The sequence below is a fragment of the Ictidomys tridecemlineatus genome, chromosome 1, assembly GCF_052094955.1.
Source record: "Ictidomys tridecemlineatus isolate mIctTri1 chromosome 1, mIctTri1.hap1, whole genome shotgun sequence".
In the NCBI taxonomy this organism is placed as follows: Eukaryota; Metazoa; Chordata; class Mammalia; order Rodentia; family Sciuridae; genus Ictidomys; species Ictidomys tridecemlineatus.
In genome coordinates, this window is record NC_135477.1 from 44,842,155 (window position 1) to 44,857,162 (window position 15,008).

At 41.5% G+C, this 15,008-nt stretch overlaps 2 protein-coding genes across 11 annotated transcripts in view; one reads left to right on the top strand and one right to left on the bottom strand.

Moving 5' to 3' along the window:
- The window catches only part of Rps24 (ribosomal protein S24), a 462,172-nt gene extending 459,595 nt beyond the window's left edge, over positions 1–2,577 (bottom strand). For 4 of the 6 annotated variants that reach the window (XM_078039360.1, XM_078039364.1, XM_078039350.1 and 1 more), the window contains exons 1-3: positions 2,480–2,576; positions 943–1,008; positions 653–862 (exon numbers count right to left, since the gene is read on the bottom strand). In XM_078039360.1, coding sequence (XP_077895486.1) covers positions 653–862; positions 943–1,008; positions 2,480–2,482 — 279 coding nt within the window. In that variant the 5' untranslated portion in view covers positions 2,483–2,576. Of the gene's footprint in view, positions 1–652; positions 863–942; positions 1,009–2,479 lie in introns of all 6 variants that reach the window. The other 2 variants (XM_005325832.3, XM_078039334.1) reach the window with 1 other exon arrangement.
- A 2,624-nt stretch (positions 2,578–5,201) lies between these two features.
- The window catches only part of Polr3a (RNA polymerase III subunit A), a 41,619-nt gene continuing 31,812 nt past the window's right edge, over positions 5,202–15,008 (top strand). For 2 of the 5 annotated variants that reach the window (XM_078039372.1, XM_078039381.1), the window contains exons 1-10: positions 5,202–5,390; positions 7,163–7,298; positions 7,562–7,699; positions 8,162–8,333; positions 8,600–8,754; positions 11,388–11,627; positions 11,745–11,907; positions 12,086–12,222; positions 13,508–13,611; positions 14,260–14,401. In XM_078039372.1, coding sequence (XP_077895498.1) covers positions 5,347–5,390; positions 7,163–7,298; positions 7,562–7,699; positions 8,162–8,333; positions 8,600–8,754; positions 11,388–11,627; positions 11,745–11,907; positions 12,086–12,222; positions 13,508–13,611; positions 14,260–14,401 — 1,431 coding nt within the window. In that variant the 5' untranslated portion in view covers positions 5,202–5,346. Of the gene's footprint in view, positions 5,391–7,162; positions 7,299–7,561; positions 7,700–8,161; positions 8,334–8,599; positions 8,755–11,387; positions 11,628–11,744; positions 11,908–12,085; positions 12,223–13,507; positions 13,612–14,259; positions 14,402–15,008 lie in introns of those variants that run through there. The other 3 variants (XM_005325836.5, XM_040271928.2, XM_078039377.1) reach the window with 2 other exon arrangements.

A 15,008-nucleotide genomic window follows, 5' to 3' on the forward strand; every position in this document is an offset into this window, starting at 1 on the left:
TTTACTTGCTGTTTCTGCTGCCTAAACATTGTTTCCAAATCTTCACAAAGCTTTTAGCTTCAAGTCACCTCCATAAGACCTACCCAGAACACCCAATTAAATACAGTGCAGCATCTGCATACTACACACAATTTCTCTCTTAGATGTATGTAAGGATTTATCTTATAACAGGGAGTAAAATGGCCTAAAAAGGAACAGAAAAAAAATAAGATGAGGTAATGTTTCTTTACTAGAATGTAAACTAGGTAGCTCGTCCAGTTCACTATTGTAGTGCTTGGTGTTCATTAAATGATCAAAAATTTTCATGCTTACTGGCTACCAAAGGGATTAAGTCCAAACTCAACAGGGTATTAAAAGATCCCACAGAATTTGGTCCCAGGTTACTATTCCAAACCCATCCCTCTACTTATTACGAATAGCCCATCTCCATGAGCACTATTTTACCTGTTCTTCTTCTCAAGTGCCAGACTCCATATCTGAAACCCAAATCTGTGCTTTAACTGGAACCTTTTCTCTTAACCCTTTAAGAGATCTTAAGACAGATGTTCCTTCCCACAATGCTTGGTCTTGCTCATTCTATTATACAATGCTACTGTCAAACAAAATAAATAAATAGCTGTCAAAAAATAGCTGTCAAACAAAAGACACTTACTCTTGCCAGTCTATGTTTGGGTTCATTTTTCTTTGCATAATCCAAGGAATCATAAATCATGCCAAAGCCAGTTGTCTTGCCACCTCCAAAATGGGTTCTGAATCCAAACACAAAGATGACATCTGGTGTGGTCTTGTACATTTTGGCTAATTTTTCTCGAATTTCTGTCTTAGGTACTGTTGCTTTCCCAGGGTGAAGAACATCAATGACCTAAAAGAAAATACTGAGTTTAGCATTCATTATATACCTTTAACAAACAATTAGCTGAAATTTAATGTGCCCTTCCTTACCATTTGTTTCCGCTGAAGCAGTCGGTTGGTCATGAACTTCCTGGTCCGGATAGTTACTGTGTCATTCTGAAAATATAACACACAAGTTAATAGAACTACAACTTTTCCTTGATATTGCTATTATTTTTCAGTATGTAGAACTATACTAATTTGGTACCATCAAGCCCTGAAGCCTAGTATTTACAATCAAATAATATTTAAGAGAATTCCTCAGTTGCAATACTGCAAGCATTCCACAGCCACATGGGTATGGCAAGAAAGCTACAACAAAAAAATAAACAAATTACCATCTCCACCCAAGGTAGAGTGCTGACTCACAAGACATATATAACATACACAAAAAAGCACTCCAGTTTTCTGTCAATCTGAAAATTTTATACCATTTTCAAAGTTAGGGATATCACTCTGGAGCAGTTGCTCAACCTCAGCACTATCAATTTTTTGGTTTGGATAAGTCTTTGTGGACTGTCCTATGTATTAGGATAAGAATCCCTAGCCTCTAATCATTGGCAATCCCTTTGAGCTACCCCTGCCTCCACATTGTAACAATCACAAATGGTGTACCCAGACTTTGCCTCAATTAGAGGCAAAAATCACCCTCAGATGAAAAATCACTTCTACAGTGCTTTGCAGAAACCCATTTACAACATTCTGAACAAATGTGAGATACAAAATGGTCCATGCACTAACTACAGCACTCTTCCTTTATAGAGAAGCAACCGAGCTCATTAGGAAACCATGTTTCTTTCTCTGAAAGACAGCTCTTACATTTAGTAAATAATTGCCAAGAAACGTGGACATTCAGCAAAATTAAACAGTCAGCTGACTGAAGAGTAAAATTCTACCAAAAAGAGGAGAGTTCTTTCTGGGCAGCAACTGACTTTATAATAGACTTTCCACTTCAGTTTGAGAAAGATACTCAATTCATCTCAATGGTATTTGATCTTGCAGGGAAAAGAGCTTCCAGGTGGAACTAAAATGAGGTGCTGAGCTCTTAACGATGGAGGTAACTGGTGGAGGCTTTGGGCAAGCCCACCTTTTTTTGGTGGCATTCATTTCCAATACCTCAGATTCCCTATTAAGAATCAGGAGGATCCATTTGGCCGACAAAGTTTTCTACTTTACACGTAGAAACGATTTCAACTCGCCCAGACGCCGGCAGCACCTTCTTCACGTTGCAGGCAGAAACCACCTGTAAGCTGCCCACAACGATTAGGGACTCAAGGCGGCAAGACGTTCCTCCTAGAGTCTACACCCCACCCATCCATTGTGCTCGAGGTCGACAAGCGCAGCGGTGGCTTCCGCAGTCCCCAGGCCGCGCAGCCCTAAGCCTGGCATGTCCTGGACAGCAGTGCAGCCCGCCAGCCAGCCCCGACTCCGCGCCACAATTCCGGAACCCTGGGCAGTCAGTCTCCATAAAACACCACCAGAGAAGAGGAACGGGACTTCGAGCTGCTGTAGCTCCGACCGTAGGACTAGGGGACGAAGGATGGCTCAGATTTGGGGTGGATGACAGCAGAACTCTGGAGAGACTCACCATGATGGCGGTAGACGTTCAGACACCCAGGGAGGAAAAGGGAACCTTTTTCCGCCGGCCAATCATATCAACGCGCATGGAAGGACCCCGAGCGGCGCCGACGTGGGGGCGTGGCCAGGTCAGGGACCGACTGCTTCAATGCCTGTTTGAAATTGCCTAAAGCTCCGCCTTATTGGCCTTTGGCCACACCTCTAGGCTTCGAGAGGTTCACGCAAGCACGTGTTCCGTTTGCATTCGAGTCGTTTTGTTGAAAGAGTCTCTCCAAATTTAATTAATTAAGTTTCAAATTGTTTCCATATGAGTTGGAGGAGGTAAACCTGGAAGGCATCTTAGGAGACCCTCCGGGAAGCTCTTCCTTTTACAGCTTGGGAAACAACAGAAACCTTGACTTCAAAATCTCTGTTAGTGCACAACGCAACGTGTTATTATAACTAAGAATTAACTTTTTGAGAATTTTCTGGAAATTCTCTGATTAATTTTTTTTTAACTCTTTGCCCTTTTCCTGAAACCTATTCCTTACACAGACTGGGCTTTTAATAAGTATTTGCTTGATCCAGAAATTTGTTCTGCTAACAGTGTGACAGATGGGTAGAGAGGAAGAGTGTAAGTGCATGTTCCAAGGACACATTAGGAAGAATTTCCCCAAGGTTGGTTTGGACAAGAGTTCGAAGGCTACTTTTCTAAAGTCTTAGGAACAGTAAAATTTGAACTCACTGAGTGATGACTAATGTTCCTACATTCTAATGACTCCACCTTTATTTTTCCACTCGACCTCACCAACTCTTAAGAAATAAGGGACTCACCCTTTTTATAGATGGGAAAACTGGGATTCGTGAAGTTAAGATCACACAGCGCTTAAAAGGTGGTTCCTAAACTGGGCATAATGGTATACAACTATAATCCCAGCTGCTCCGGAGTCTAAGACTGGAGGATCGTGAGTTCAAAGCCATCCTCAGCAATTTAGCGAGGCTCTAAATAACTTAGCGAGACAAGAGGGCTGGGGATGTGGCTCAGTGGTTAAATACCCCTGGATTCAATCCCTATACCCCTCTCCCGCCAAAATGTAGTACCTAGATGTCCATGATGGCAATTTGCTCTTAATCTCTAAATGATAAACTCTCTCTTTATGCAAATCTTGTTGGTAGAGGTGTCCTTTGGTATTCTTAGGGGGGATTCCATGACCTTCTTCTTCTCTCCTCCCAGGTTACTAAAATCCATGGATATTCAAGTCCCTTATATAAAAAGTGGCGTAGTATTTGCATTAACGTATAACACATGCACATCCTCCAAATGTACAAAGGTTTTTGTTTGTTGTAAAACAAGTGTCACTGTGTTATCCAGGCTGGCCAGGAACTCCTAGGCTCAGGGAATCCTCCCTCCTTGGCCTCTGGAGTAGCTAGGACTGCAGGGATGTACAAGAACACCTGACTTCTCTTTGCTTTATTCACTGATTTATTTTTGTGATGCTGGAGATAGAACCCAGGGCTTTCTGCATTCTAGAACCACCACCCCCATCTTTCATATGTGCAGATGATTTTTTTTTTTTGGAGGGGGGAGAATACCAGGGATTGAACCCAGAGGTGCTTAACCACTGAGCCACATTCCCAGCCCTTTTGTGTATTTTATTTAGAGACAGGGTCTCACTGAGTTGCTTAGGACCTTGCTAAGTTGCTGGGGCTGGCTTCGAACTCACAATACTCCTGCCTCAGCCTCCGGAGCTGCTGGGATTATAGGCAGGTGCCACTGCACCTGGCTGTGCAGATGACTCTTTAACCTAACTCTAGGTTACCTATAATACCTAGTACAATGCGAACTCTATTAACTTGTATTGATTAATGAATAATAAGAAAAAATTCTGTATATTTGTTCAGTATGTAATTTGTTTTTAATATTTTCAATCTGTAGTTGGTTGAGTCCACCACAGATGTGGAACCCAAAGGTACATTTGTCAACATTACTCCAAAGATATATTGGGTGCTTGACTTCTAAAATAGGTTAAAATTCTGATTTTCTTTTTGTCTGTGACATTTGAATTTTACTAGTGAGGCTCTATGGCATCTGGAAATTATAATGAAATTCCTTCTTCAAATTCAGAGGTTTGGGGTTCAGTTTAGTTTCTCACAAATAGTAAGGAATTGGTTCTAGGTTCTGTATTCCCAAGCCCTGGCAGTGTGATTTCCTTGCCTGTTTTCTGAACTAAGATATCACAGTTGGCTCATCTTCCACAGATTGTAACAGACTATAAACAAGCAATTTGTTTCTTCAATATATAAATGATCTTTCCTTTACCTTCTCCTCATTTCCCTCACTCACCATGGCTCAGTTTTCCCTCAGAACTGCCAGATTTTAGCTAAGCATAGCAACACATGCCTGTGATCCCAGCGACTCTGGACGCTGAGGCAGGAGGATTATAAATTTCAGGCCAGCCTTAGCAATTTAGAAAGACCCCGTCTCAAAAATAAAAAAAGTGATGGAGATGTAGCTCAGTTGTAGAAAGTTTGCCTAGTATGTGCTGGGATTCTATCCTCAGTATCTTTAAAAAAAAAAAAAGTTATACTTCGCCTATGTCTGAAGGCCTGGCTAGGTGAACCTGAAATAAGTTTTTTTTTAAATGAACTGCAAAATATTGGTGTAATTTGAAGAAGGAGCCACAAGGTGGCGGTGTACGAAGCGGGTATAAAGTGGTTTGTAACAGGCTTCTCTTGACAGACACGCGGAGGAAGAGGAAGTGAGCACGTGGGGAGCTCTACGGTGGCCGAGAGGTGCCAGGATTGTTTTAACCGTGTGTTCAGAAGCACTCCGGGAGGCGTAAGAAGCATCAATTCTCTGATCCGAGTACCGAGGAGGGCTCCCGGACTGCCGGCACCATGGTGAAGGAACAGTTCCGGGAGACGGATGTGGCGAAGAAAATGTAAGATGGAATAAAAAAGGGAGAAGGAATGAGAGGCAGAGGGGGCCGAGGTTAGAGGTCCCTTAACTCGAAGGGTCACAGGTGAGGGACTCTAGGAGGAGAGCAGGTGTGACCAAGGATCCGAAGTACCAGGGAGGGTCAAAGAGCACTGGGCAGGCCAAGGGAATTTCGGCACCTGGAGGTCCCTGGACTTGGGCAGAGAAGGCCGACGGCCTGAGCCTGGGCCAAGGGAACAACCTGGGTCGAAACGCGGGTCTCCCGGAGTCAGGTGATGACACCCTACCCCCAGCTTTTTCTTTTTTTTTTTTCCCCCATCGAACTCTTTCCCTAGCTGTAGCCAGGAAAGCAGTCCGGGGCGGGGACTATGTCTGATGTGAGTTTTGCCGCAGAGCGCATGACAAGGAGGCAGTATTTGCTGACCCGAAGGATGGGGTTGTCAGCTAGAAAACTTGTATCACAGTTCAATGGGTGACAGCCTCAGCAATGAAACCGCTAAATGAAGCTCTCCTTCAGCGCTTATATATTTGGCAGTGGCCCCCGATTGGAGTTCTCAGTTTAAACGTGAATCCATCATTTTTGCAGCAAATACTCAGGAGGATGTTGTGTGCTGGGTGCAGTGTTGAGCATTAGAGATAAGGCATGATCAGAGCTGAGCGCAGTGGTGCAACACCTGTAAACTCAGCAACTGGGGATGCCAAGTTCAAGACCAACTTCAGCAATTCAACAAGACCCTAAGCAACTTAGTAAGACTGTGTCTCAAAATAAAAAGGCCTGTGATATAGCTTAGTGGTAGACACTCTTGGGTTCAATCCCCAGTACCAAAAAAAAAAAAAAGAACAAGAATATGACCTTTGTTGTCTAGTTGGAGAAAGTAAAAAGGTCAGCAGGGTAGACAGAGAGGTTTTTGAGAGCACATAATGGGTCCTGGCAGAAAAAGGCAGACCAAGCAGTCTTCTTCAAGGAACATACTGGAAGATGTGATGAGAACAAAGCAGGAGATTTGAAGCTGTGTGAAGGAGTCTCCTCACCCACAGCTATAGAAGGCTGACTATATCTATTTATTATTTGTCTTCACCACTCTGAACTGAACTTATTTATCTTATCTAATCTGAATCTTTAGCACCTAGAGTGGTGTCTGGCCCATAGCAAAAACTCAATCTATTAGAAGAATGAATGAAGAGCGAAATATGGGAGGGAAAGTATCCATTTTAGATATGGCAAGTTAAGATGCCTGTGAGATATACAAGTGGAAATGTCCAGAATAGGTGTCTTGTACAGGTTTCCAATAGAATGGAAGTGGCTGACTGAAAGAGATTTGACAGACATTGACACATAGTCAAGTTATGTAATCACTTAGGAGGAATGTATAGAATGCAAAGAGGACAAGGATTGTAATCCTTGGTAGGGTGGGCCTCTAAAAGAAGGCATAATTAGACAGGGGAGGAAAACTCAAGAGTATGGTGTCCCTAAAACCCAGAGAAGGAAGGACTTCAAGATGGAGGTGCTAACGCCACAAAGCAATAAAATGAGGAAGGTCTTACTAGATTCTGCAGCAAGCAGGTCACCTCTATGACCTTAGTGAGAACCATGCATTAGATAGTCTGGTAGGACAGAAGGATGTTTTGAAGGAAAAACAGCAAAAGTTTGAGTATATTTAATATTGATGAGGAAGAGCTTAAAGAGAGAGTTGGAAAGGCAGTTTGGTGTGCTGCATGATCACAATTTTTGGTTACAAGTTTTGATGTTGTAACTCTCATTTCTTTCTATTCCAGAAGCCACATCTGTTTTGGAATGAAGTCACCTGAGGAGATGCGCCAACAGGCACACATCCAGGTTGTGAGTAAGAACTTGTACAGCCAGGACAACAACCATGCCCCCTTACTGTATGGGGTGCTTGACCACAGGATGGTAAGTCTCCTTCCCCTCTAAGTGCCTAAGTCTTGACCTACTGATTAATCTGTTGACTTACAAGATTGGAAGTAGCTGGGGCTTCTTTCCTTCCTGGCTCCCTGCATATCTGAGACAGTTTGGGCCTCCAGCCATCCGTTAGCCAGATGTGAATACACTATAGCTTCCGTTTGGTTCTGATGCTGAGTCATCTACCAGGTGTGAGGACTGAGCTCCCATCCTATCCAGTGGTCTCTGTTGATCATTTGCTGTTTTCTTCAAAGGGCACCAGTGAAAAGGACCGTCCTTGTGAAACCTGTGGAAAAAACTTAGCTGACTGTCTAGGTCACTATGGTTACATCGACCTGGAGTTGCCATGTTTTCATGTGGGTTACTTCAGAGCTGTAATAGGCATCTTACAGGTAAGCACTCAGATCCTAATTTCCAAGAAATAAGTTCTATTTCCAAGAAATAAGTGATTGTCAGGGTCAATGGAGTGAACCTTGAAACTATGAGCAATGAGGAATGCATATGGGGAAATTTTTATACTAAATACATCATGTTTTCATCTTGTACTACATTAAATTCACTTAAGGGTTCTTTATTTCCCTAGGGAAGGTGGTAACTATACATTATAAAAAAATGTCAATAATAATAATCTAAGCAATATTGAGCATCACAAAGAAAAAGAAGTTAGCAGAAACCTTACCACCTTGTCATGAGTCCTACTAATATTTTGGGAACACAGTCTGCCTCTCTGTGCAGATCTATGTGCAAATCTGTGTATTATGTCAACCAGTCCCATCTACAGGACAAGAGAATGTCATTTTATAAAGGAAAGAATTCATCTTTTTTTATCATCTGTTCTGCTTAATTTTTAAAAGATGATCTGCAAAACCTGCTGCCATATCATGCTGTCCCAGGAGGAGAAGCAGCAGTTTCTGGATTACCTAAAGAGGCCTGGCCTGACCTACCTTCAGAAGCGAGGCCTCAAGAAGAAAATCTCTGACAAGTGCCGGAAGAAAAGTATTTGCCATCACTGTGGTGCCTTTAATGGTGAGTGGAATACACAGGAGGTTCAGTGACAGCCCTTTTCATTCACTCAATCTTTATCTTATTAAGTTTATGTTATATTTGGGAGTCAGTTTTTTTCCCCTTTTAAATTAGGCGCAGGAGCCTAGCAACAAATGTACTATAAGGAAATGCATCTCTCACCTTTCATTGCTGTAGTAATTTCAGCAATTCCATTAACGAGGCTCTAACCTCTGGCCAGCCTAAAAACTGAATTTTTAAATCTTTGGTAAATGAATGAACTCTTATAGGTACTGTAAAGAAGTGTGGCTTACTGAAGATAATTCATGAGAAATACAAGACCAACAAAAAAGTGGTGGATCCTATTGTATCAAGTTTCCTTCAGTCCTTCGAAACGGCCATTGAGCATAACAAAGAAGTCGAGCCACTGCTGGGAAGGGCACAGGTGAGCCTGAAAATGCATGCTGGCCTCCGCCTGCCCTCCCTATGTCACTCACCCAGCCCTCCCTCTCGCACCTCCTCCTAACCTGCATATGCCCACTTTCTCTCAAAAGAAATGAGAATTCCAATTAAGTTCCCAGGAATTATCATGTGACTGTGCTGTGGTATTTATCTGGCACTAAATTTTTATGAACTAACTGGCCCTTGTAGCCTCACTTGTTTTTCTTATTTCCTTTAGTTCTTTTTAAATAGTAAATAAGTTTTATTAATTTTTATTGTAAAATATTTAAAAATTATAGCTGTACTGGGCATAAATAGACTCTATTCCTCACATAGATGATGAAGTATAGGAAAATCACAAGCAGGCCAAGAATGAGGCCTTCCTGTGCTTCTCGCCAGCCACTCCTAGTTTCTTTTTCCTGATGCAGAGCAGATGTGTGCCTCTCAGGAGGCTGTTATCACATCCCTCTTCTTTTGCTTTTTTGAAATACTGGAGTCAGAATCTAGGGGTGCTCCGCCACTGAGCTACACCTCAGCCCTTTTTATTTTTTATTTTGAGACAGAGTCTCACTGAGTTGCTTAGGCTGGCCTCAAGCATGTGATCCTATTACTTCAGCCTCTTAAATCAGTGGGATTACAGGTACATGCCACTGTTCCCAGCTGTCACATCACTTTTTTTTTTTTTCCTAATTTGTTGTACATGATAGCAGAATGCATTTCAATTCTTAGTACACAAATGGATCACAATTTTTCATTTCTCTGGTTGAACACAAAGTAGAGTCACACCATTCATGTCTTCATACGTATACCTAGGGTAATAATGTCCATCTCATTCCACCATCTTTCCTACCCCTGTGCCCCTTCCCTTTACCTTCTCCCCTTTGCCTTATCCAAAGTTCCTCCATTCTTCCCATTTGCCCCTACCCCACACCCATTAATGATCACCATCCACTTATCGGAGAAAACATTCAGCCTTTGGGATTGGTTTACTTCACCTACCATGGTATTTTCCAACTCTATCCTGTCACATCACTCTTGAGTGACTGCTCTTGGTAAGAAGGGGTTTCCAGACTTGCTAGTTCTCATGCCTTTCAGTTCTGGATGTTTGTAATCTCTTGTCTGGTACTATCTGGTACTCTTGGTGAAGTCTGGCCTTTGTCCCATTTTTAGGGTTCTGTTAATTTCCTACCTGACTGCCCCAGGTGGTAATGAAATGCCTGTAGCTGGGGAACAGGGAGGCTAAGGAAGGGAATCCACATTGGGCAAGGGCCTGGGCAAAGATCTTTCTGTTGGGGTTCGTCCCTTCTTCCTAGCTACACTCTGCCGTTTTCCAGAGCAGGACTACCCTACTTTTCTCTTGCTGCGATCCTAATGTCAATAGCTACTCAAATATTTCTTTCTTTGTTCTCTTCTCACTAAGTATAGCAATTCTACTTGTAACATACACTCTCAGCCACTCAATTTTAAATCCCTCTACCAAATTAATCAAATTAATTTATTTTAATATAGAAATTTTTAGAAAATTTTTTTTTGGTTTTGTTGTTTTTTGGTTTTTTGTTAATGGGAATTAAACATTGAACCCAGGATTGCTTTATCCACTAAAGTATTATCCCCAGCAGCCCCCCCCCCTTTTTTTTTCCCAGATAGGGTCTCTCTGAGTGCTGAGGGTCTCTCTAAGTTGCTCAGGCTGGCCTCAATCTTGTGATCCTTCTGCTTGCTTCAGCCTCCCTAATTGCTGGGAATAAAGTCATGCACAACCACACCCCATCCCTCCAGAAAATTTAATGAGTAGACAACAAGACATAGGATCTCTGATAATCTACATAGTTCCTATAAGTGAGTTTTTAACAGTGTAGTGTTTTTATTAATGAAGTTAATTCAAAGGCAATTTAATCTCATTTTAAAACTTTAAAGTATCAAAACACAAGTAAAAAGATTATAATTCCACTCAGAGACACCTGTTAACAACTCAACACCTCATTAAATGCTTCCATTTCCTCATCTCTGCAAAGACGGTTCTTTAAAATGGAACCACACATACACATGCTTATTTCATTTACCAATATTTTATGAACTTTTTATGTCAGTAACTGTATTTCTGTGGTGTCTTTGTTTTATTTTCTTATTTTTATGGTATTGGGGATTGAACCCAGGGGCATTCTACCACTGAGATATATCCCCAGCCCGTTTGATTTGGGGGAAAGATTTCATTAAGTTGCTGAGGCTGGCCTCAAACTTGTCATCCTCCTGTTTTAGCCCCCAGAATCACTGGAATTACAGTTATGAACTGTTGCATATAATTTTTCTCATAGTTTTCCATACATGGATATACTGAAATCTTATCTAGTCAGTAACCTGTCAGGCTCTTTGCACCTTTTCACAATTAAGAACAGATTTTAGCTAGGCATAGTGATGCATATCTATAATGCCAGCTACTTTGGGAGACTGAGGTAAGAGGATCACAAGTTCCTGCTTCCACCTCCGGAGCTGCTGGGATTACTGGCCTGCACCAACATGCTGGCCACTTGCCCTAATTTAAGTGGTGAACAGGTTAGAGAGCATGGAGAAGGAAGAGCATGCCCTACCGATTGGAAATTAATCTACTCTCTCCATTCCTTCCGTTCCTCCTTCCCTTAGGAAAACTTGAATCCTTTAATAGTTCTGAATTTATTTAAACGAATCCCTGCTGAAGATGTCCCTCTACTTCTGATGAATCCAGAAGCTGGAAAGCCCTCTGATTTGATTCTCACACGACTTTTAGTGCCTCCTTTGTGTATTAGACCCTCCGTCGTGAGTGATTTGAAGTCTGGCACCAATGAAGATGATCTGACGATGAAATTGACAGAAATCATTTTCCTAAATGATGTTATTAAAAAGGTCAGTGCTTCCCATTAGTTTGTGTTTGTAGTGTATCTCTCCCAAACCTCTGGTCAAGAAAACACAAGAAAAATTAAATGATCAGGCTTTTTCCTGATATTTCACTGCTTATTTTAGCATCGGATCTCTGGAGCCAAGACCCAGATGATCATGGAGGACTGGGATTTTCTACAGTTGCAGTGTGCCCTCTATATTAATAGTGAGCTCTCCGGTATTCCCCTCAACATGGCACCCAAAAAATGGACCAGAGGTTTTGTCCAGCGCCTAAAGGGAAAACAGGGTAGGTTTCTCACAAAATGTGTAGAAGATAGCCTACTGTCTTTGATATCCTTGTGTAGAATGTACATCTGGCTTACCTAGTTAGAGATCACTGGCTTTCCTCAATGTCAAGGTTCATATTACTCCCAAACAGTGAACAACATGCTGTGAGAACCTATGACATGTTTTTATGTATTTAGGTCGGTTTAGAGGCAATCTCTCAGGAAAGAGAGTGGATTTTTCTGGCAGAACAGTCATCTCACCTGACCCCAACCTCCGAATTGATGAAGTAGCTGTGCCAGTGCATGTGGCCAAAATCCTGACTTTTCCTGAGAAGGTAAGTACCAATTAGTTTCCAGATTCTTTGTGGTTTTTGTTATTGTTGTTGTTGTTTGTGGTGCTGGGGATTGAACCCAGGGCCTTGTATATACAAGGCAAGCACTCTACCAACTGAGCTATGTCCCCAGCCCCCAGATTCTTTGTTTTTAATCCAGCCTTTTATATGATGTTTTGCTATTCCAAACTACAGACAAAGGAAAGTCCCCAAAGAACCACCCAACCACCGTTTCATTTATATGAATATATGTGTCTTCCCAGTTTGTCTTGTACACATAAACCACATATTGTGTCTTTGACATATACACCACAGATGTATTTGATTTTATATACATATACCCGTATACGTTATACATGCTGTTCTGCTCCTTTTTTAATATTGTACATACCTCTCTATGTTGGTTTATGTCTCATCTTAAAGTAATTAATAAACACCACATTTGGTTAATTTTGGGGGGATATTATTATTTCTAAACTTGTGGAATAACTGAGTCAAAGAGTTTGAACACTTTAAGGCTATTGATGTATACCTAGAAAGGCAGCCACCATTTATACTCAGTTCGCACTCACATTGAGTATATCATGGTATTTACAGTCCTCTCCTTTTATGAAAGTTTACGTGGCTACAGGGCCTGATAAAAAGAGCAGATAGATGGGCTGTGCCCTTATGATTCAGTTAGCCCAGATGATAGATGCTTCTGGTGAGGTTTGTGCTGAGTGTCCTCAGTTGAGTTATAAATGATGCAAGAGTTTCTTTTTCTGACATTCCCTTCTACAAACAGCTACCCAAGAGGCTGCAGAGTGTGACTAAGACAGACAGTGCACCTCTTGTAAATAATTACAAATGAGGGGCTGGGGTTATAACTCTGGCAGAGTACTGGCCTAGCATATATGAGGCACTGGATTCGATCCTTAGCACCACATAAAAATAAATAAATAAAGGCATTCTGTCCACCTGCAACTACAAAAAAAAATTTTAAACAATAATAACAGTTACAGATAAAATTGCCACCTGTTTCTTGGATTACAGAATGTTCTGACAGGTCTCTGCATCAGTCCAGCTTGTTCATTCTACTGATGGGGAAACCAAAGGCCAGAAAGGACTTGGCCAGGACTCAGCAAGAGAGTGATTTGAGTAGAGACTGTTTAACTTAAGACCAGCAGGCTGCCCAGGGGAGCTTCTTTTTCTTCTAGAAACTACTCAAGGAATGATTAGGACACAATCAGTAGTTTACAAGCTTATAGAAACCTGAGAATATCTTACTGTGTTTTTAATTGTCTTTCAGGTAAACAAAGCAAACATCAATTTTTTGAGGAAACTGGTTCGAAATGGCCCTGAAGTTCACCCAGGAGCTAATTTCATCCAGCAAAGACATACACAAATGAAAAGGTAATGAATGCTCTCCCAGTCTAGTTAGATTTAACTGTGTTCTCATGACCAAGTTCACTGTCACCTGCTCAACCACAGTATGCAGTCCAGAGTACGATGACTGTGACACTTCCACATATGGGAAAAATCTCTTTAAATTTCAATGGCCTATGTGTGTGTCACTTGCTCAGTTTGATCTTTGATATATGTGAAGTGTTCATGTGTTCCCTGGCATGTAACATTAGCAGGCCTAGGTGACAGAATACCTTGGATTATGAAAGTGGATCATCTCCTGTGTCACTGGGCTCTCTAGGCTTCCTTCAGTGCACTCCTAACTCCGTGGCCCTCACAGGGCCAAGTGTGGCTTATGCAGCATGATGAACTGACCACTAGTGCAGGGCCTGCGAGAGAAGCTGATTTATTATTTTTCTGTGATTCTCAGACACATTTTTTTCATATTCTAACATTTCTAAAATTAGGAAATGTATTAAACCAACAGACATAATTTAATAGCTTTTGCTAGCACAAAAATTAATGTTCTGAGTTTAAAATGGAGGTGTCTTTGATTGATTTAATGAAATGTTTTAGAGATTGAATCCTTAGTGGCAAAAATCTGGTGTCAAAGGAGAACTTTGATGTCACAGGTCACCTTTATCACTGCACATTCAGGTTTTTGAAATACGGAAATCGGGAAAAGATGGCTCAGGAACTCAAGTATGGTGACATTGTAGAGAGACACCTCATAGATGGAGACGTGGTGCTATTTAATCGGCAGCCCTCACTGCACAAATTGAGTATAATGGCTCATCTGGTGAGTACAGGATTATTGTTTTTATTTTCTTTCAAGTAAAAATTTGCTGTGTGTATTCACTGCTTAATTACAGACTCCTAAAATTGCACATCATCTCAGATTTTTGTAATGTGACCTCCCTCTCAGTGTTTAGCTGAGTGAAACTTATTTAATTTTAAGCTTACTTTAGCTACTTTTAATATGTATACTGTAAAATGTATATGCACCAAAGCAACAGAAAAGATCTAATTGAAAGTCAGTATGAAATAACTAGTTTTACTTGGAAATAAAAATGTGAGGCTGGGGTTGTGGCTCAGTGGTAAAGCACTTGCCTAGCACATGTGAGGCACTGAGCTCAATTCTCAGCACCACATATATGGCAGGAAATTTGCTTTGTGTGTGGGAAGGGTTACCAGGGATTGAACTCAGGGCCATTTGAATACTGAGTCAAATTCCTAGCTTTATTTTGTATGTTTTATTTAGAGATGGGATCTCATTGAGTTGCTTAGCACCTTGCTTTTGCCAAGGCTGGCTTTGAACTCACAATCCTCCTGCCTCTACCTCCCAAGCTGCTGGTAATCAGGTGTGCACCACTGTGCCCAGCCAAAAAATTGACTTTTGATTTAAC